General features: G+C 41.0%; 1 protein-coding gene across 3 annotated transcripts in view; it reads right to left on the reverse strand.

Moving 5' to 3' along the window:
- FBXO21 (F-box protein 21) overlaps positions 1-21,553 on the reverse strand; it is a 45,333-nt gene that overhangs the window by 20,408 nt on the left and 3,372 nt on the right. For 2 of the 3 annotated variants that reach the window (XM_017529538.2, XM_017529539.2), the window contains exons 3-9: positions 20,955-21,049; positions 12,216-12,337; positions 9,329-9,475; positions 8,883-9,019; positions 7,159-7,295; positions 2,720-2,899; positions 1,606-1,738 (exon numbers count right to left, since the gene is read on the reverse strand). In XM_017529538.2, the coding sequence (XP_017385027.1) occupies positions 1,606-1,738; positions 2,720-2,899; positions 7,159-7,295; positions 8,883-9,019; positions 9,329-9,475; positions 12,216-12,337; positions 20,955-21,049 (951 nt within the window). The remainder of the gene's footprint in view (positions 1-1,605; positions 1,739-2,719; positions 2,900-7,158; positions 7,296-8,882; positions 9,020-9,328; positions 9,476-12,215; positions 12,338-20,954; positions 21,050-21,553) is intronic. The other variant, XM_037738916.1, reaches the window with a different exon arrangement.

A 21,553-nucleotide genomic window follows, 5' to 3' on the forward strand; every position in this document is an offset into this window, starting at 1 on the left:
TATAGTCCCAGCTACTCGGGAGGCTGAGGCAGGGGAATCACTTGCACCTGGGAGGCAGAGGCTGCAGTCAGCTGAGATGGTGCCACAGCCTGGGCGACAAAGTGATACCCCATCTCAAAAAGAAACAAACAAAACACCCCCAAATAAAACAAATACATAAATAGGCAGGGTGTGGTGTCACACTTTGGTAATCCCAGCACTTTGGGAGGCCAAGATGGAGTTCAAGGCCAGCCTGGGCAACATGGTGAAACCTAGTCTCTATTAAAAAAAAAAAAAAATTAAAATTTAAAACATGTAAATAAAATGAAAATAAATTTGGACAAGTAACTGATAACTTTGGTGGACAGTCTTCTTTCCCAATAAATTCCTCTACCACATTACACAGATGTTCTGGGAGGATATTTGCTATGTGGGCTACAGATGACATCTTTTCTTTCTTTTCTTTTCTACAATCTCCTCCTCCTGGGTTCAAGCAATTCTCTTGCCTCGGCCTCCTGAGTAGCTGGGATTACAGGTACCTGCCACTAATGCCCAGCTAATTTTTACATTTTTAGTAGAGACAGGGTTTCACCATGTTGGTGAGGCTGGTCTTGAACTTCTGACCTCAGGAGATCCACCTGCCTCGGCTTCCCAAAGTGCTGGGACTACAGGCGTGAGCCACCACACCCGGCCTACATCTTTTCTTAAAACAGGAGGCTTGGGATTTTCCTACTGGTACATCCATTCTTAGAACTATTTTAGATCTTCGAAGTTGTGGATCAGTGAGACTTTCAATCTAAGCAATGTAGAGTCATTTAGAATATTTACTTTTTTGGGAAAGACTGTACTGCTCTCTAACGACACAGGGAGATGAGTTTATGCTGATGGCCTGTGAGAGCTCACAATTAAATTCTGCTCTAAACAATCAAAAAGGACTATTCACATATTTCCAAAGAAGAGCCAAGGCATTGGTGGGAAGGTGCGGCTGGCTCCCGCACACTGTTACACACAACGGGCCTCTACGGGCTACATCCACACAGCCCGCGTAGGTCAACACTGCAGCCTGCTGAAAGTGTGTGCTACAGCCCAGAGGGGGCCATTAAAAAACGGAGGAAATTCCGGTGAAACAGTATCAAAATTCAATGGTTTTCAAAGACAAAATGAGTCCTTCTCTAGTCCAGTGGCTAGACTTGAACATATCTAAGATCCAATTTTCCTGCATCTGATAGGAGCACTTATTTATTCATGGCCAATGTTAGCTGCTAACAGCACGGCTGGAGGTTGACCATTTACAGCTTTGCTTTCCCTTGCTAAGTGAGGGTGACTTGGAGAAAAACATCTTAGGGCCCCAGTGGGTGAGTAGCAGAGACAGAGGCTTTGTGGTTCTAAGGTTGAAGGAGCTGACCACAAAGAGAACAGGCAATTCCTGGCAGCAGAATCAATTTCCCTTAGAATAAGAAATGAAAAAAAAAAAAAAAAATCTACTGATGGGTTACGATTAGGAGACTGAATAAATTTGTGTTTATTCCCCATGTTAACATAAAGATTAAGTTTGTTATAGGGAACCCTTCAATCTAGGACTCCTCTTTCTAAGGCAAGGGCAAAGCATCAAAGTTAAATAATTACCTTCTCTGGCCAGATTCCCAGATGGAAGTAAAGCCTGGCTTGGAGGAGGAGAAGCTGCACCTGGTCCGGGTACATTGCCAGATAGAGATCTAGTGAGTCTCGCAGGAGCTGGTACGACTGGTCGATGCCTTCCCTAGCAGAGGAAAAATAATCTTTGTCTTATCCTGTTTGTTTCTTCAGCAAAGACTTTTTTTCTGAGGCCCAGGATTTAAATATAATTGACACAAATCCCAAATGTTTTCTAACTGGTATTTCTTCTCTGTTCAACAAAGAGATACAATGCTCTTAAGAAAAAAAAAAGTACACAATAAATATAAACCTTGTACCCTACTTTGGTGATGGGTACTAAATTAAAACCATAAGCACTTTTATTAAGCAGTCACTGCAGTAACACTGTACATAATTAAAGATGAATTCTGAGTAGGCAGAGCAGAGAGGATATTTTTGGCCAGTGAAACTACTCTGTGTGATACTATAAAGGGGAACCCATGTCATTATGTGTTTGTCCAAACACACAGAATATACAAGACCAAGAGTGAACCCTCATGGAAACCGTGGACTCTGGGTGATGATGATCTGTCAGTGCAGTTCACTGGTTGCAGCAAATGCACCGCTCTGGTGCGGATGTTGACAGTGAGGGAAGCGGTGCGTGTGCAGGGCAGGGAGGATATGGGAACTCTGCACTTCCTGCTCAATTTTGCAGTTAGCCTGAAATTGCTCTAAAAAATAGTCATTTGAAAGAAGAATTCTGTCATTAGACAGAAAACTATTACTCTAATAACACAGCCTACAACTTTCTACTTTCCCTGTAGGACAGGTTTCCTTGGACTTAGAAACAAGGCAGTTTCCTATTTTGTTTTCTTATCTAATGATAGGAAGGTATCAATTAAAAGATGGCAAAGCATTTGGATATGAGAAGATCTTGCCCTTGAAAAATAATCTTTCCCAGCCTAAGGTATTATTATTGAAGAATGCTTTCAGTACCTGCAAAGAGAACTTGTCAGTGTCTACTGCAAAGATCTCAAAGAAAAGTTACTTGGCACATCACGAACACAATTCAAACCTCTAAAGACACGTGCTCAGCAGAAGTACTAGAAAACCAAGAAAACCTTACCGCTTCCCCAGGCTTAACAGGTTTCCCACCATTCTCTGTAACACCTTCTTGACATTGACCACCCCATACAGTGCTGCAGTCACGTGCTGGCCGATCAAGTACTCGCATTCTTTCACTGTCAGCTGCTTGCCTTTCCCAAAAGCATCTATGTAGATGTAGTCAAAGATGTCCAGGGTCGCCCTATCCAAAGAGCCAAATATCAGATGACAGCCGACCAACTCATTATTTTAAGTCTCCACAGTAAGTAGGTCAAATCACGGGCTGAAGGTTGAGACCATAACATTTCTACTTACAATATCAAGGTCTTGTCCAAGTTTAAAATCTGACCCCTTTGTGCAAACTCTGCTCTGTCAAGACCACAGCACACTGACATTTAAAAAACAACACTGATGTATATCATCTAATAACGCTCTTCAGAAAGACTAAAACTCACTGCCAGGAGTATGTACAACTTCAGCTAAGATAAAGATTTATTAAATGCCCAAGGCAGTCTTAATTCCGTAGATTAGTAGCAGGTAACCATCTATGGATCCTGGGCCCTGGATGATCTGATGAAAGTGACAGCACCTCACACAGGAAGGATTCAGCCATCGGTTCTGCTGACATGCTGAGGTGGTCAGAGACCTGCTGAGCTCATCATAGCCTTGGGCTGGGAACCCTGTGCTAGAGCACAGAGAGCTGTGCCCCCTGGCCTCGATCACACAGCTCCTCTTGCAGGTCTGCCTTCTGAAACCTGCACTCAAACTGCACCAGGACGCTGGGGCTGGCCCTCGCTGAGCACATGGCTGAGCGGTGGTCACACGATATAAGCTCTCACTGCACTGCCAGGCTTGCTCTCTACAAGGACTCATGGAGGGATTTGGGGTGCTCTGTTTCAGGGATACTTGTGTTTCTTATGAGCTATTGTTTCATCTTGATCTCATGCCCACTATAAATTATGTAGCATATTCCTTTTCTTGGCTGCTAAAAAAGTCCAATCGAATTTGTTCCTTGAGTCACATATAACCTACCCTTAGCAAGGATGTAAGAATTATATGTCTGGGTATGGTGGCTCACGCCTGTAATCCCAGTACTTTGGGAGGCCGAGGTGGGCTGATCACCTGAGGCCAGGGGTTTGAGACCAGCCTGGCCAACATGGCAAAACCCAATCTCTACTAAAAATACAAAAATTAGCCAGGCGTGGTGGTGAGTGACTTTAATCCGAGCTACTTGGGAGGCTGAAGCAGGAAGATTGCTTGAGCCCAGGAGGCGGAGGTTGCAGTGAGCTGAGATCGCACCACTGCACTCCAGCCTCAGCAACAGAGTGAGCCTCCATCTCAAAAAAATAAAAATGAAATAAATAAACCTATGAGGAAAGGACAAAAAATATATATATAAATGTTCTAGAAACAAGGAACTCTTCAATTCTTTTAATGAGGCCAGGACTTCTTAAAGACAAATATACAAAAATTTCTAGGCCAAGATCATTTAAGAGCTACCATAAATGCAAAAATCCTGGGTAAAACATGAGTAAATCAAATGCAGCAATGTATTTTACAAATATGTGACTAAGTTAGATGTGCCACAACAATGGAAGCTGAACATGAAAAAATCTATTTTGTAACAGATGCTGGGGAGGTTGTGGAGAAAAAGGAATGCTTATACGCTGTTGGTGAGAGTGTGTATTAGTTCAACCATTGTGGAAGAGAGTTGTGGTGATTCCTCAAAGGCCTGAATATGGCTAAACCATTTGACCCAGCAATCCCATTACCAGGTATATAGCCAAAGGAATATAAGTCATTCTGTTATAAAGACACACGCACACGTATGTTCCCTGCAGCACTATCCACAATAGCAAAGACACGGAATCAGCCTAAATGCCCATCAGTGATAAACTGGATAAAGAAAATATGGTACATACACACTATGGAATACTATGCAGCCACAAAAAAGAACAAGATCATGTCCTTTGCTGGGACATGGATGGAGCTGGAGCCATCATCCTTAGCAAGCTAACACAGGAACAGAAAACCAAATACTGCACGCTCTCACTTATTAAGTGGGAACTAAGTGATGGGAACACACGGACCCAGCAGGGAACAACACACACTGGGGCCTGTTGGAGGGTAGGGGGAGGGAGAGGATCAGGAAAACTAACTAAGGGGAACTAGGCTTAATACCGGAATGATGAAATAATCTGTATAACAAATTCCCATAACACAAGTTTACCTATGTAGCAAACCTGCACATGTACACCTGAACTTAAAAGTTAAAAAAGGGAAATTCTATTACAACAAAAACTATTTCTAAACATATAGACTAAAACTGAAAAACCGTATCATGTAAGTAGACACAGAAAAAGAATTTTGAAAAAAAAAAATCTAATGCCTAGCTATTAATAAAAGTTAGCAAAGTAGGAATTTAGATGGTAGCTTTCATAATCCCTAACTGCCCCCAACATCATGCTTGATGGTGAATTTTTGTTTTCTTTTTCTGAGACCCTGTCCCAAGCTGGGCAAACAAGCTGGCCTTGAACTACTGGGCTCAGTCAATCCTCCTACCTCACCCTTCCAAGCAGCTGGGACTACAGGCGTGCGTCACAGTGCCTGGCTCTGAAATTTTAAAAGCATTCCATTTAAAGTCATATCCAAGGCAAGGGTGCCTGGTATCTTTGTTTTTATTCAACTTTGTACAAAAAGATCTAGCTAGCTGAGTAATGCAAGTAAAAGAAACAAATATATAGGAGTTATCAAAAAAAGAAGAAACAAAACTGTCACTATTCACAGATACTATGATTATCCACAGAGAAAAGCCAGGAACTGACAAATTATTGGTACTAATGATGTATTCAGCCAAGGAACTGAAGATCAAAGCTGTATCTAGATATCAATCACATGCCTGTATACCATTAATACTTAGAAAATGTAATCTTAAAAATTACCATTTACAACTGGAAAAAAAAAAAAAAGAAAAGAAAGGTATCTAAGAACAAATCTAACAAGATGTTAGCTTGATGAAGAAAAAGATAAAATCTTCTTAAGGCCAGTAATGACAACCTAAATAAACAGAGTGGTCCATATAAACATTTGCATGGAAATAACAAGCACAGCCAGGTGCGGTGGCTCATGCCTGTAATCCCAACACTTTGGGAGGCTGAGGCAGGCAGACCACTTGAGTTCTGGGGTTTGAGACTAGCCTGGGCAACATGGCAAGACCCCATCTTTATTAAAAAAAAATACAAAACAATTAGCCAGGTTGTTGTGGTGCATGCCTGTGGTCCCAGCTACTAGTGAGGCTGAGGTGGGAGGATGGCTTGAGCCCAGGAGACGGAGGGTGTAGTAAACCGAGATTGCGCCAATGGACCCCAGCCTGGGTGGCAGAGCCAGACCCTGTCTCAAAAAAAATAAATAAATAAACATTTTCAAACTGGTGGTTAGCTCTCAAGAGGAGAAGGAGGGAGAAAGGGATAAGGAAGAGTACCTGGGAGGCTTCAACTAAACATGTAATGTTTTATTTTTTAAACTAAGAGATAGGAACAGAGACCAATTGTACTTTTTTGCTATGTCACATCAGAAACACACCTGGGTGTATAATATACTGGGTGATTTAATTTAATCTTCCAAGCTGCTTTATAAAAAACATTAATCCATTTTACCAAGGAGAAACTGAGGCTTCCTCAGAGGAAGGCAAAGTTTGAACCTAGTTTGACTTCACAGCTCTGGTACTTTCTACCACACAATTCATCATTAAAGGGTATCAGAGTTAATCATTAAGACATAGTTTCAAAGATCAGGACATAGGTAAACAACTTTTTTCCTCTTCCCCTAAATTGTAGATTTAATGAAAATATATTCCTACCTGTTGAACTATTTCTTTCAGAAAAGCTAGACTATAACTGAAAAGGAGCTTTCTGCCCTATAGAGCCCGAGGTTTAAAAAAGAACAGAACAGAACTCGGTATACTACCAGATCTCTAAAATTCCCATCAGTTACTGACCTTGCCTGAAGGGGAACGTGGCCACCCTGTTCAATCTCCCCCACTTTCTTTCCCTCCCTTCCTCTCCCACTCATGTGGGACAAAGGGGGAGATTTTATGGAAGAATGAAAAGAAATAATTTCTTTAAGAACTCTTTGATCTGATCTGCTTTGGACCAAAGGGACTCTGAGAACCACAAAAGACCTTGAAGTCAGTCTTATTTTTTAAAATGAAACTTTTTGAGATAACTGTAGATTCACACATGCAGTTTCAAGAAATACAGAAAGATCCAGAATACCCTTTCCCAGTCTCCCCTGATGGTACCATCTTCACTGTTATAATTTAATAACACAACCAGAATACGAAACTGATACAGCCAGGAAACAAAACATCACCCTAGTCCCATTTTTAACCTGTTTGGTAACACCTTCAGCACAGAGGGACTGAATCTTCCAGACCACAGATCAAGAGTCACAGATACTCACCCTTCTGCGCCTTGGCACCACCTTAGTAAGAAGTGACTTGGGAAGTTGACAGGCTCCAGTGGGACTCCCAACTGCCGAGCAATTGTCAAATAGAGCAGAGACATGCTGATTGGGATTCCTGTTCTGCGGATCAAAACCTAAAGCAGAAAAAAATGCTTTTATTTCACTGGGATGAGCTAAACGTTCTCATTCGTTCAATAAACATTCTCATGAGGCATCTATTGTGCATTGGGCATGATGCTCTTTTTTGAGGCTTAAGTGAGTATTTCACTTATTTAGGTCAGGGTCAATAAACTATGGTCCACGGTAATTCCAGCCCACCAGCTATCTTTGTACAGCCTGTGTAAGAAAATTTTTTATGTTTTTAAATGTTTAAAAAAATAGTTAAAACAATACTATTCCACGACATATAAAAACATGAAATTCAAATTTCAATGTCAGTATATACAATTTTGTTGGACACAGCCACACTCAGTTGTTTTTATATTATCTGTGCCTCCTTTTATACCACAGAGGCAGAACTTGAGGTAACAACAGAGACCACATGGCACTCAAAGCTGAATTTTTTTTTTTTTTTTGAGATGGAGTCCCACTCTGTCTCGCCCAGACTGGAGTGCAATGGCACAATCTCGGCTCACTGCAACCTCCGACTCCTGGGTTCAAGTGATTCTCCTGCCTCAGTCTCCCGAGTAGCTTACAGGCAACCACCACCATGCCTGGCTAATTCTTTTTGTACTTTTAGTAGAGATGGCCTTTCATCACATTGGCCAGGCTGGTCTTGAACTCCTGACCTCAGGTGATCTGCCCACCTCGGCCTCCCAAAGTACTGGGATTATAGGCGTGAGCCACTGCGACTGGCCAAAGCTAAAATAATGTACTGCCTGGCCCTTTACAGAAAAAGTTGGTCAAGCCCTGATTTAGGTCCTCCTCCTTCCAGAAAGAATCTAAGACTGTTTCTAGGGAAAGTGTGTATGACATAACAAAATAAAATGAAAGTAGCAGATAGGACAACAAAATAAATATGAAAATGGAGCTAGGCAGAAAGCAAGTAAAAAATATAACATGGAAACCTGACACAGCTGGGTCACAGGTTCCCCCAACTGGCTAGAGGCCAGTGCAAAAAGAGGAGACTGATTGGTTTCACAGTTTAGTGTTCACGAGATACAAACTGACCAGTCAGAGAAATATCTATTTTTAGTCAAAAATTTATCTCAAGGGTTTACATACAGAGACTGCTCATGAGGAAACAGATAAACTCCACAACAGTATCCTTACAGCAGAAGGAAAAGTAAGTTTCAATGAGCACTCAGAGATGGAAAATATAGCACTGGCCCTGAAGAATGTATGGTCTATCAGAGAAAAGCTTAAGAAACACATATAGGATGAGCACAGTGGCTCACACCTATAATCCCAGCGTTTTGGGAGGCCATGGTGGGAGGATCACTTGAGGCCAGGAGTTTGAGACCAGGCTAGGCAACATAGCAAGACCTTGTCTCTAAAAAAAAAAAAAAGTAGCTGGGCATGGTGTCATGTAGTCCTAGCTACTCGGGAGGCTGAGGCTGCAGGATCGCTTGAGCCCAGGAGTTTGAGGCTGGAGTAAGCTATGATCATGCCACTGCATTCCAGCCTGAGCAACAGAGCAAGACCCTGTCTCTAAAAACAGAAAAAAAATATATTACTATACCCATATGACTATACCCGTATGTTACTGTACCAATATTTACCTGATGCATGTATAAATTTAGGGCATTATAGTAATCCATTCGATTCCCCTTGAACTTCAGTTGGTCATAAAGGACATAGTTCATGGCATCCAGCACCTGGCTCTGGAGTTCTATTTCCATTATCATGGATGATTCACCTGAAACAGAGAGATCTACCCTGGGACCCATGCACAAATAAGGCTCTGACAGGTGCCCCAAACAACTCACAACACGAAGATACTGGCAATGGCCTAGCAATATTAATCAAGTGTTGCCAACCTAGGAAGCAGAAGACAGCATGTATTTGAAGTGCTGTAGGTTCAACACTTCAACCAGGTAAACATATGGTCACATCACTTTATCACTTTTTCATGACATAATGGGAGCACACTAACAAATCTCTCAAATCAACCAATTTCCCTCAGTTTTCTTTTGTAAATACAGCTGGATCCAAAGCAATGCCACACCTGCCTTGAAGCCCAAGCTGGGGTGGCGGCAGTTTATGCCCCGGAGGGTTTTGCAAACAAGCTCCACGATGCTGTCAATTTGGGCCTGGATGTCTTTGAGGCTGATGTCGGAGAGGGGATTGCAGTACTGGTCAATATATACAGCACCTGTAAAAAAACAAAATATTTATTTTATTTATAAACAAAATAAATAACAAATAAATTCTTGTTACTCTTACTAATTCAGCATTTGACCTTGGACATCCTGGGACATGGCTCTTTACAACATCCCATTGGATAAGCTTTGTGTTTTGGCCACAGGTCTTGCTGCTAATACACTGAGAAGGAGCAACACATTTTCCTAAGAAAGGAGCTTACGCTTTAAAAAATAAATACATAAACAAAACTTCTCTCAGAGGTCATGGACTAAAAAACTGCATGATATGTGATGCAGTCTCATATTCTATTACAAAGAGAAGTAAATGACATCAAGGAGGTCTTTTCAAGCTATTTCTCTCTCCCCGGCTCTTACAGGTTCAAAATCCAACAACTCTGAAAACTCAATATTATAAGGCAGTTCCTTTAAAACACAACAACAACAACAACAACAAGAACAAAAAAAAAACCAAGTTGAAAGCCCTCCATGACAGATGTGACATTTCAACAAATTACACTTCTTAAGGGTGAACAGTAAATGGACTCAGGAGATTACCCTATTTTCCAATGAGATAACCTGTTATGCTCAGGGAACCGACAGCTGAAAAGCTGTACAGAGCACACTGCAGACAGTCTCTTAAGAATCACTCCTCTTCACAGCGTTAGGTAATTTTGGAACTGGAGACTGAAAGGCTAACAACATCATTTGAGTAAGGACACTGTGACTTGGGAAACTCTTGAGTCATCTTAAATTCAAGAGATCTCAGACCAGCTCAGAACCTGGACCTCCTTACCAATGGTCCATGGAGCTGAAAGCAGTTGAACGGGTGTCAGGAGACCTCAACCCTCAGTCCCAGTGTTACCACCAGCCAAGGACTGGCTCCTCGGCCTCTGTAGGTCCCAGATTCCCTACCTGGAGGCTGAAGGAATTTATGCTGCACATTTCTGAAGTCCTTTCCTTCCTAATGCTATGATTCCCAGACTTCTTCAATGGTAAGAGCATTATTCTAGTCAGTCACCAAGGATCAGAACCCTGGAGAGGAATCCGTCATTCACTCAACTAGTAAACAACTTCCAATGGCTTCCCAATGCTTAGGATACTGATGTGGAAGTGTTATTTGAAAATTATAACTTTGTATTTAGAAAATGAAAAAGCAGTATTTGTTTTCATATATAAACTACAAAAAAATACACTATTCTTAACTGTGAAATAAACAGAAGATAGGATGTTTCTCAACTCCAGTATACAAATGAGGGGATTCTAGGGTGGTGAGAATTTATTTTAATCAACTGAAACAGATGTTTCATTTCCTTTTGGATGATACTAGGTTTTCATATACTTGGTAAGCATTTACACTAAGCATTGTGGGGTATACAGTGATCCTAACAAAAGGACACAACATAGGAAGCTTAGGGACTAGTTACAGAAACAAAACATATACACAGCAAACAGAAACAATGCAAGACAGTTAACCATTAAAGGCTACTGTAGCTCTGAGGCGAGTAAAATCGCCAAGTAGTCAGTGGAAATTTAATGAAAGTGAGGCTTGAGCGAATTATGGAGAGGGAGCAGGATTTTCAAGAGGGATTATGAGGAGGAGGGACATCATGAATGAGGAAGTGAAGCCAGGTGTATCTGTGATTTACCAGTCTAGACAATGGCCTGGCTGGAGCAAATGGGACATCCTGGAGAGTACAGAGCTAAAGGTCTGAACCAGATTATGCAGGACACTGAAAAGCAGGTAGAGGTTTAATACAAAAGGAAAATCAGCTGCCTGAACTGCAGGTTTCACATGCAGTGGTGAAAACATAGGTTTCTAATTAGGCTGGCACTGATATTTTGGCTGACTTGGAGGGAAGAGGGGGTAATGTTCATGAAAGCAAGTATTACTCAGAAAGTTGTTGCTGGGAGAGGTAGCCAAAGACTGCATGAGACTAGTTATGGAGGCCAGCCAGATGTGGTGGCACTTGAGCACAGGAGTTTGAACCTAGCATAGGTGACATAGCAAGACCCCGTCCCTAAAAATAAATAAATAATTTTAGAAAAAGGAATAGTAATAGAATGGGAACATGACTATGAGAGACACTAGAATGGAAAAAAAATCAACAATCAGGTAAATCACCAGAAGTAGGGAATAAAGGTAAACAACCAGTCATATTTATATTTTATAACCATAATTTATGGGAATGTTTGTATAATACTGTAAGAATTCAAAATCGTTTTTTTTAAAAAATGGAAGTCGTACTTTGTTCCTTTCAACTTAATAAGAACAAAAAGATACTCCTTTCATCCTGTCTGTCCACCCAACTTCTTCCTTCTCACTTCTCCTTATGGACAAGGAGACTCACAGATGCCCAAGAACATTTTGATCTCAATAAAACTCCAACCAGAGAGGTTAAGGGATTTACTCAAGGTCACAGGGAGACAAAATTGGATACATTTACTTCTGATTTGGAAATAATGCCTTAAAGCTCAGAAAAACAGGAATTTACTTCATTAGTAAAGTGTCAATCTCACTCTTTAAGCCATTGACGCATCTTTAAAAAACAGAAAAAATCTTAGCTTTAACTTTAATAGTTTTAACTACCTCATCGGTCAGACCTCATAATACAACCTGTAGAAGCCTACACAACATGATTAACTTTTCCACTGCTTTACCAGAAGGAACACGACAATTCCCTCTGCTGGTCTTAAAAAAACTGATGTTACCTATGGAAATACTACTGTCCACATATATGGAAAACGACCCACCTTCAAGATATGACTCATAGTCATCTGGCTGCTGAAGAAAGGCCTTAAGATTATTTAAAATTTTCTGTTGCCGCAGGTAGTAAAGAATTTTCTTTGCGTAGTACTTCCAGGTCAAAGCTTTTCTGGAAACGAACAAGTCAGTAAGAATTAAGATTTGAAAAACTTTCAGTTATCTATTTTTTACTTTACAATAACATACCATGTAGTTTGCTTAACAAGAAAAATATAATTGGTTCATTATCTTATAATACTTATTATAATGGAAGTAAATAGCACAGTCTTTGAATTGTAATATAATACTAAATTAGTGTACTGAAATCTGAGAAACAGTTATCTGTCTGGCTTCAGATTTTCTTGCCTGTAAAGGAAATGGAAGAGCAGCCTGAAAAAGGAATTGAGCTGGGGGAGGTTCCGAAGATGGGGAGGCATCTAGAACCCTTTGCTGGTCCCCCTGCTTGGGCCGGGGCTGCTGCCTTCTCTGCACTCACTACCATGGTGAGTTCACCTTGTCTCATGGTTTCACATATTATGAAAACTCCTAATTTATTTTCCAGACCAGAGTTCTCTCTTGAACTCCAGACCTGTGTATCAACTACCATCTATCTACTCTACATCCCACTCAGATAGCTGAGCCCCTTAATCTTTTTTCCCCTCCCAGAGTCACCCTCATCTCAGATCAAGGCCTCTCCATCATTCTAGTGAGGCCAAAAACCTGTGAGTCATACTGGATGCCTTGCTTTCTCTCATAAGCCACACTCAAGACCTGTCAGCCAATGCTACCAATATTATCTTCAAAATACATCCAAAATGTGCACTCTTCCCCATCAGCGTTTCTCTGTGTTGCAGCAACATCCTCCTACCTCAGCTTCCCACTTCGGACCTGGCCCCTCCCAGTCTATCCTCCATATGGCAGCCAGAGCACTCCAGTAACACGTCCAGTCATGTCACCCAATCGTCGACTCCAAGTCTCCAGAGGTTTCCCACCTTGCTCCATGAACCTAATGAGGACCTAAAAGGTCTCTTGAACTCTCACCCCATTACCTCTCTGATCCCAATTCCTACCACTCCCGCTCAGTCCCGCCACCGACGCATTCCAACTGTTCCTTTACTCTGTCTGGCAGGTCCTCACCTTAGTGACCTGTTCCTTCTGCCTGGAATATTCTGGAGATCTGCAGTCTGTTCTCACCTCCTCCTAGGCTTCAACTCAAATGTCCCCTTGAGTAAGGCCCCCTACCTTATTTTAAACGGCACCCCCTTACCATTCCTCTGCCTTCTTCCCTGATTATATTTCTCTATGGCACTTTTCATTTTCTAATATAATCAATTTCTTATTTTTCTTAGCGCCTAGCTTCCCCACTTAACAGTATAAGCCCATGAAGGCAGGGACTGTTTTGCGTGTTGTTCATTGCTGTATCCCTAGTGCCTAGAATGGTGTCTGGCACATGGTAGATGTTCCATAAAACTCGTTGAGTAAAATTCCTCATCACATATCCCAAATATATATGGGGATTATAACAAGCAGGAAAGACACAGTGATGAAACTTATCTGGCTGACTTCATGAAGAAACAAACAACCTGCCAATCTTCAGGGAGGTCAATGAAAACCTGCAGAGTGATCTATGTGTTATCTACTTTTTAACCTTTGAGTTGTAAAATACATCTATCTAGAAAATTGTGGTGAAACAAACAAGCAGCTTAATGAATCATTACAAGGCACACTCCTGGATCTACCACTCTTGCCAAGAAAGAAAACTTTGCAAACAGCCAAAAAGCCCTCCGGGGCCTCTCAACAATAATCACAAACCTCACCTCTATAGTCATCACTTTCTTTTCTCTTTAGTATTACCATGAAATATGCATCCTTCAACAGGCGAGTCTGCTTTCATGCCTTTTAAATCTCTTAATCTACAGGATCCCCCTCCATCTTTCTTCCCCCTTGTATTTTTTTGAAGAACCTGGGTTGTTTGACCTGCAGTTTCCCATCATCTGGAATCTGCTGGCTGTACCCACCCACATGATGTAGATTAACATGTTCTTCTATGTTTTGGTCTCCTGTAAATCGGATGTAGAGGCTCGGTCAGGTACAGATTCCATTAATTTAGCAAGACAACTTCACAGAAGGTAGTGCATTCTCCCATCAGGAGGCAATAATGCCTGCGTGTCCTTTTGTGATGTCAGCAGCACTGCTACTCAATGCGATCTGTTAATTCATTCAAGGTTACAAAGTGGCCATATTAGAATTCAACCATCCCTTCTTAATTTATTAGCTGGGATAATTCTGTAAGGAGAAGCCTCCTGCTGTCTATTATTTGATCCCCCATGGTATAATACATGGAAAAATCAGGATAAATGCTCACATCTTCTATTTACAATTTTTCAAAATAATGATGCAAATTTCTATTTATCCTTCAAAGGTAACCAATTAATTGTTTTTAGTATTATTATGAACTCATAGAACCAAGCATATTCGATGCATTTCAATCCATTCCGGTTATTACCCACACTGATGTTCAAATTGTCACATCTTTGGCCACTGGAGGCCTCATGTGGGTTCCTCAATACTTCCGACATAAAGCGGTGTCAGTTTTCTTACTATCTGGTTAGGTTTCCAGGATGCTCCAGGCTCATCTTTTAAAATCCTTGCATTGGACATAGAATCAGTCTTTCTCCTGGCTCCTTATGTGGAAAATGTTGTATCAAGATGACAATCTGGATACCAAGAAAGATCAATTCCACTAGGTTGGTTATTGTTTCTAGATCTTTTCAGGAACAGACCTAGGAAGCCTAGTGTGGATGTGCACATGTGTGTACATGTACATATGTACATGCGCTTCCATACACCTACATGTATTTAAATATAAAATAATTTTTTAGTTCATACTGACACTTCCAATTCAAAAATATATGGATCTGACCTTATTCTATCTTATATCTATGTCTTCTTTATTCCAGACTTCTGCTTCTCCAGGATATCACAGGTGATAAAATTAGAATATCATGCTGTTATTCATTTACATCCCTCCATCTCTCTCTCTCATACACACACACCAGCCTCAGAATAACAAGACAAACGTTCTCATCACTTTTTTTTTTTAAACGGAGTCTTACTGTGCAGTGGTGCGACCTTGGCTCACTGCAATCTCTGCCTCCTGGATTCAAGTGATTCTCCTGCCTCAGCCTCCCAAGTAGCTGGGATTACAGGCACGCACCACCACATCTAATTTTTTTTTTTTTATGTATTTTCAGTGGAGATGGGATTTCATGTTGGCTAGGATGGTCTTGATCTCCTGACCTCATGATCCGCCCACCTCAGCCTCCCAAAGTGCTGGGGTTACTCATCACTTTTATGATTACTGAAAACAGCTAAATATTCTGCATATGTTCTCCCCCACTGTCCATTCATTTTTTTTTAAACAGGTGCATTGTATCTACACTGACATATCTTAAAGCCATTACACATGCAATACTTTCTCCTTTAGAATCCTCATTTGAATTTAAATCTACAAATAAATACATATTTAGTACTCACTATCAGTCCTTACATTAGTGTTTCTCTGGGTTTTTTGGCGGGGAGTATAGGGGTTTGGTCATTTGAAGTTCATTTTCCAAGAGGTCTGTCAGGAAGGACTGAAAAGTCACTGATTCTTGTAAGTTGTTAAGTTTGTGTGCAGTCTTCATATCTGGAAGTCAGTTTGGCTGGATATAAAAATCCTTGGCTGACATTTTCCTTAGATCCTTGAGCATCTTAAATAAGTTATTTTTTCCTTTGGCATAAAAAATTCTGTTGAAAAGTCTGATGATATTCTCATTTTCTTTTCCTTATAAATGACTTTATCTTTTTTGCTTGGATGCTCAAAGGACTTTCCTGTCTTTAAAATCCAGCAATTTTATGAAAATATGTCTCAGTATTGGTCATTCTGGGACACCTTTCTTGGGTACAATGTATGCCCTTATTTATTTATTTATTAATGAATGACAAAGTCTCACTCTGTTGCCCAGGCTGGAGTGCAGTGGCACAATCTCAGCTCATTGCAACCTCCACCTCCAGGGTTCAAGTGATTCTCTTGCATCAGACTCTATAGTAGCTGGGATTACGGGCACCTGCTACCATGCCTGGCTAATTTTTTGTATTTTTAGTAGAGATGGGGTTTCATGTTGGCTGCTCTTGAACTCCTGACATCGTGAGTCGCCTCCCTCAGCCTCCCAGAGTGCTAGGATTACAGAAGTGAGCCACCACACCCGGCCTAGGCATACTCTTTTTTAAGACCACATAGCACATCATAAACAAAAACTGATTTCGTGCTGATGCTTTAGCATTTATGGAAACCACACTTCTTCCTTCCCATGCTTTCCATATCCAAACCATAAGCATTTGCCAGGAATGAATACAAACAGGATCTTACATGAAAACTGGCATCCCAAAATATTTTAAAATGTAAGGTATTCTATCATTTTAAAAAACCTTATTTGTTTGTTGGCTTGCACTTATAGTCCCAGTACTTTGGAAGGCCAAGGTGGGAAGATCACTTGAAGCCAAGAGTTCAAGACTAGCTTGAGTAACATAGTGAGACACTGTCTCTATCAAATAAAAATTAGCAGCCAGGTGCGGTGGCTCATGCCTGTAATCCCAGCACTTTGGGAGGCCAAGGCAGGTCAGGAAATCGAGACCAGCTTGGCCAACATGGTGAAACTCCATCTCCACTAAAAATTCAAAAAATTAGCCAGGTGTGGTGGTGGTTGCCTATAACCCCAGCTACTCGGGAGGCTGAGGCAGGAGAATTGCTTGAACCCAGGAGGGGGAGGTTGCAGTGAGCCAAGATCATGCCATTGCACTCCAGCCTGGGCAACAAGAGTGAAACACCATCTCAAAAAAAATAAAATAAAATTAGCCAGGCATGGTGGCACATGCCCGTAGTCCCAGCTACTCAGGAGTCTGAGGCCGGAGGATCCCTTGAACCCAGGAGTTCAAGGTTACAGTGAACCATGACTGCATCACTGTACTCCAGCCTGGACAACAGGGTGAAACCCTGTCTCCAAAAACAAACAAGGCTGGACGTGGGGGCTCACACTTGTAATCCCAGCACACTGGGAGGCCAAGGCAAGAGGATCTTTTTTTCTTCTTTTTTGAGACACAGTCTCACTGTCACTGAGGCTGGAGTGCAGTGGTGGAATCTCACTGTACTGCAACCTCGGCCTCCCAGATTCAAGCAATTCTCCGGTCTCATCCTCCTAAGCAGCTGGGATTACAGGCGTGCACCACCATGCCCTGCTAATTTTTGTATTTTTAGTAGAAACAGGGTCTCACCATGTTGGACAGGCTGGTCTTGAACTCCTAACATCAAATGATCAACCCACCTCAGCCTCCCAAAATGCTGTGATTACAGGCATAAGCCACTGTGCCTGGCCGGGAAAAATCTCAGGCCTGGAGTTTAATACCTGCCTGGGAAACAAAGCAAGACTCTATCTATACAAAAAATAGAAAAAATTAGCCAGGTGCGGGGGCACATGCCTGTAGTCCTAGCTAGTCCGGAGGCTGAGGCAGGAGGATCACTTCACTTGAGCCCAGGGGTCTGAGTCTGCAGTAAGCTATGATTGCATCACAGCATTCCAGCCTGGGTGATAGTGAGACTCTATTTCTAAAACAAACCAACAATCCTATTTTAAGCTCAAAAGACACGTGTTGGGCTAAAGGGTAATCTATTTGTATTTATTTCTAAAGACTGTAACAATATTCGTCTTTACTGGCTATGCATTTTCGTGTTTTTTGTGAATCTGATACATAAAACAGCAGCATTTCATTGCTGTTTTATTTAACACTTTTTGAATAGTGAATTAAAAGGTTTTTCCATGATTGTTAGCTGTTTGGACTTGTTCTTCTGTGAATGCCATCCTCCTAACCTTTGTACATATTTCAATTTCTCTTGAGTTCTACTGCCTTGGGTCATGGTCTCTTTGGCCATCTGCTCTGTCATTGCCTCTGCACTGTCACTCTTGGTTAAGGCGGTCTCCCCAGACTACACAAAGTCTCCTGTTTTCTGGAGGAATGTTCACTGTGTTTAAGTTGTTTAATCCTTTGGGAAAATTTTGCATAGGATGCACGTTTTCCTTTCTTCCAGATGAATATTCAGTTATGTCCGGTACCGTTTCTTTAAAAATCCGCTTTTTTCCCTCAGAGTTTAAATATATTATCTTTTATTCCGGGATGCGTTTGTCAGTTATCCTCTGCTACTGATGCAGCTCTTTTTATTTAATCACTGTATTGTTTGGATTATAAGTAGCTTTATAAGATGTCCTAATATCTTAGTGGTGCAAGTTTCCTATTACGATTACTAAAAAAATTTTTTCTGGTTCTTCTTGCGAATTTAGTCTTCTGTATATATTTTGCGACATCCAAATGAAAAAAAAAAAAAAACAACTCCCCCTGCTCACCACCCCTCAAAAAACACTTTGTTTGAATCATAATTGGATGACACTAGGTTTATATGTTAATTTGGGGAGAACTGACATTTTTTTTGATAGTAAGTCTTCACGTTCCAGAACATGCTATCTATTTTATGCCTTTCAATAACACCATGTAGTCTGACCTGGGAAACCCATTCTGAAGACTCTACTGCCTGGAAACATCACTCCTCACAGTGACACAAAATGGAAAAGAAAATGGTGGTCCACCTGTAGGAAAATGGTTAAATAAATTATGTAGGTCGGCCTCAGTGGGTCACATCTGTAATCTCAGCACTTTGGGAGGCTGAAGTGGGCAGATCACCTGAAGTCAGGAGTTTGAGACCAGTCTGACCAACATGGTGAAACCCCGTCTCTACTAAAAATGTAACATTAGCTGGGTGTGGTGGCAGGCACCTGTAATCCCAGCTACTTAGGAGGCTGAAGCAGGAGAACTGCTTGGACCTGGGAGGCGGAAGTTGCAGTCAGCCAAGATCGCCCCACTGCACTCCAACCTGGGCAACAAGAGCAAAACTTCATCTCAAAATAATAAAAATAAAAATAAATAAATAAAAGTATGTAACATGCCACAAAAGAGTAAGTAGACATTAACGAAAGTGATTCTGATGCTTCACCAGTTGATGAGAATGGATTTCCATAAGGTACTATTGAATGAGAAAAAACAATACGGAAAGGTACCTATTACATGATCCCAATTTTGGGCAATAATGATCCTTCCCCAAACTCATCACTGTCTGTCAGCATGAAGAATGCAACCTGGCTGGTACCAAGAATTACAGAGGTGGGGGCAGGAAAGGCCAATGTAAACAGAGGGAATGGGGAGGAAAAAGGAAACAGCATAAATAAGAAAAAACCAAGTCTGTACTAAACATCAAACCACAACAACCAACAAAGTATATACGAGATCCTATTTATGTATTTAAAAATATATACGCACATGGGAAAACACACAAGTCAGCCTTTATTTTTAAGACTGCACCATACTGACTACTACTAGATCATACTTCAATTCATTTATAGATAAACCAAAATAGAAACGGAAAAATGACCTCTGCATCTGAACTCATCCAAGGCCTAGAATAGTGACACATCTTACCTCTACCCACAGTTGTTCCACTGATAGATATTTCTCTCCTAAATCCACTTTAAAAAACAACAGAAGCTGGGCACAGTGGGTCATGCCTGTAATCCCAGCACTTTGGGAGGCCGAGGTAGGTGGATCATGAGGTCAGGAGTTTGAGACCAGCCAAGCCAACATAGTGAAATCCTGTCTCTACTAAAAATACAAAAATTAGCCAGGCATGGTGGCGGGCACCTGTAGTCCCAGCTACTAGGGAGGCTGAGGCAGAAGAATCACTTGAACCCGGGAGGTGGAGGTTGCAGTGAGCCGAGATTGTGCCACTGCACTCCAGCCTGGGCTACAGAGTGAGACTCCATCTCAAAAAAAAAAAACCAAAACCCAAAAAACAAAACCCAGGAATATTTTATGCCTTGTTTGTGAGATATTTCACAAAGACTCCTTTTAAGGAAGTTGTTAAACTAGCATTCTCATCTGCCATCACTAGAAAGGTTTCAGAACTTTTACAGCAGAGAGTCTTTTCCACAGGCAAGTTAGGCTGGCTGCCCAGTCATCTTCCAGGTAAAAACTGGAAATTAACCTTCACAGCAGATAATAAAAGGTGTAAGAAATTTTAAGCAAAAACCAAGAGATAAGGGGTTCTTCTTGATAGGCTCGCCTGAGTCCCTAATAACACAGTTTTTTGACTGGAAGATAAAAGAAGGACTCACTCAAAGATCTACAGTGTTCAAAGACCAAAGCAAGATTATTTTGTAACACAATTCAGAAATTGTAAAATAATCGTCCATTAAATTGACATGCCTAAGAAATTATTATTATTTTTAAACTAAAAGATTGATTTCATGATAGGCAAATGTGGTAGTACTAAGTGGAGAGGTAATAACGAAGGAAAGATGATTTCTATTACCAGAAGATTTCTAACCACCACAAAAGATACAAGGGTCCGGAGCACAGTATGTGACCTGTAGTAGTGCTAAACATTAATTCCATTTTCTTTCCAAAAGGATTTTTGTAAGGTTTCTTTATATGTCAATTGTCTTGGTGTATCTACCTAATAATACGCAGAACTTTTCAAAACTGTAACTATGGCAAGATGTGAAATATTTGGAATCACATATTATAGGGTTTAGCCACACGAAAATTACAGCTGTTTACTCTGGAGTTATTAAAACAAACAAATCCCTACTAAAGCTATGGCTTACCTTCCTTCCATATTTAGGATACACACCAGTTCATCCTCAAAAAAAATCTCTGGTCCCTCAAGGTTCTCAATGTCACTGAAGCCATTACAAGGAACCTATGAAGAAGACACATACAAACAAGCCTCAATTTTAAGTATTGATACAACTGTAACTCTCACAAATTTGAGCTTTCAAATAAAGATGTCCACTACTAAAGAGGTTAACAGTTACTTTATACTATCTTGCACTACCAGTCATGGGTAGAAAGCAACAATAATTTTATTCAGATCTTATTGTTATTTGTAATCAACTATGTTTTCATAGACTCAAATCTCTGAAACTGACAACTCAGAGTTCTAATGTAAAAACTAGCTCTGGCCAGGCATAGTAGCTCATGACTGTAATCCTAGAACTCTGGGAGGCTGAGGCAGGTGGATAACCTGAGGTAAGGAGTTTGAGACTAGCCTGACCAACATGGTGAAACCCCGCGTCTACTAAAAGTACAAAATTAGCTAGGCATGCCTGTAATCCCAGCTACTTGGGAGGCTGAGGCAGGAGAATCACTTGAACCCAGGAGGTAGAGGTTGCAGTGAGCTGAGATCATGCCATTGCACTCCAGT

The sequence above is a fragment of the Cebus imitator genome, unplaced genomic scaffold (assembly GCF_001604975.1).
Source record: "Cebus imitator isolate Cc_AM_T3 unplaced genomic scaffold, Cebus_imitator-1.0 Scaffold59, whole genome shotgun sequence".
Lineage (NCBI taxonomy): Eukaryota > Metazoa > Chordata > Mammalia > Primates > Cebidae > Cebus > Cebus imitator.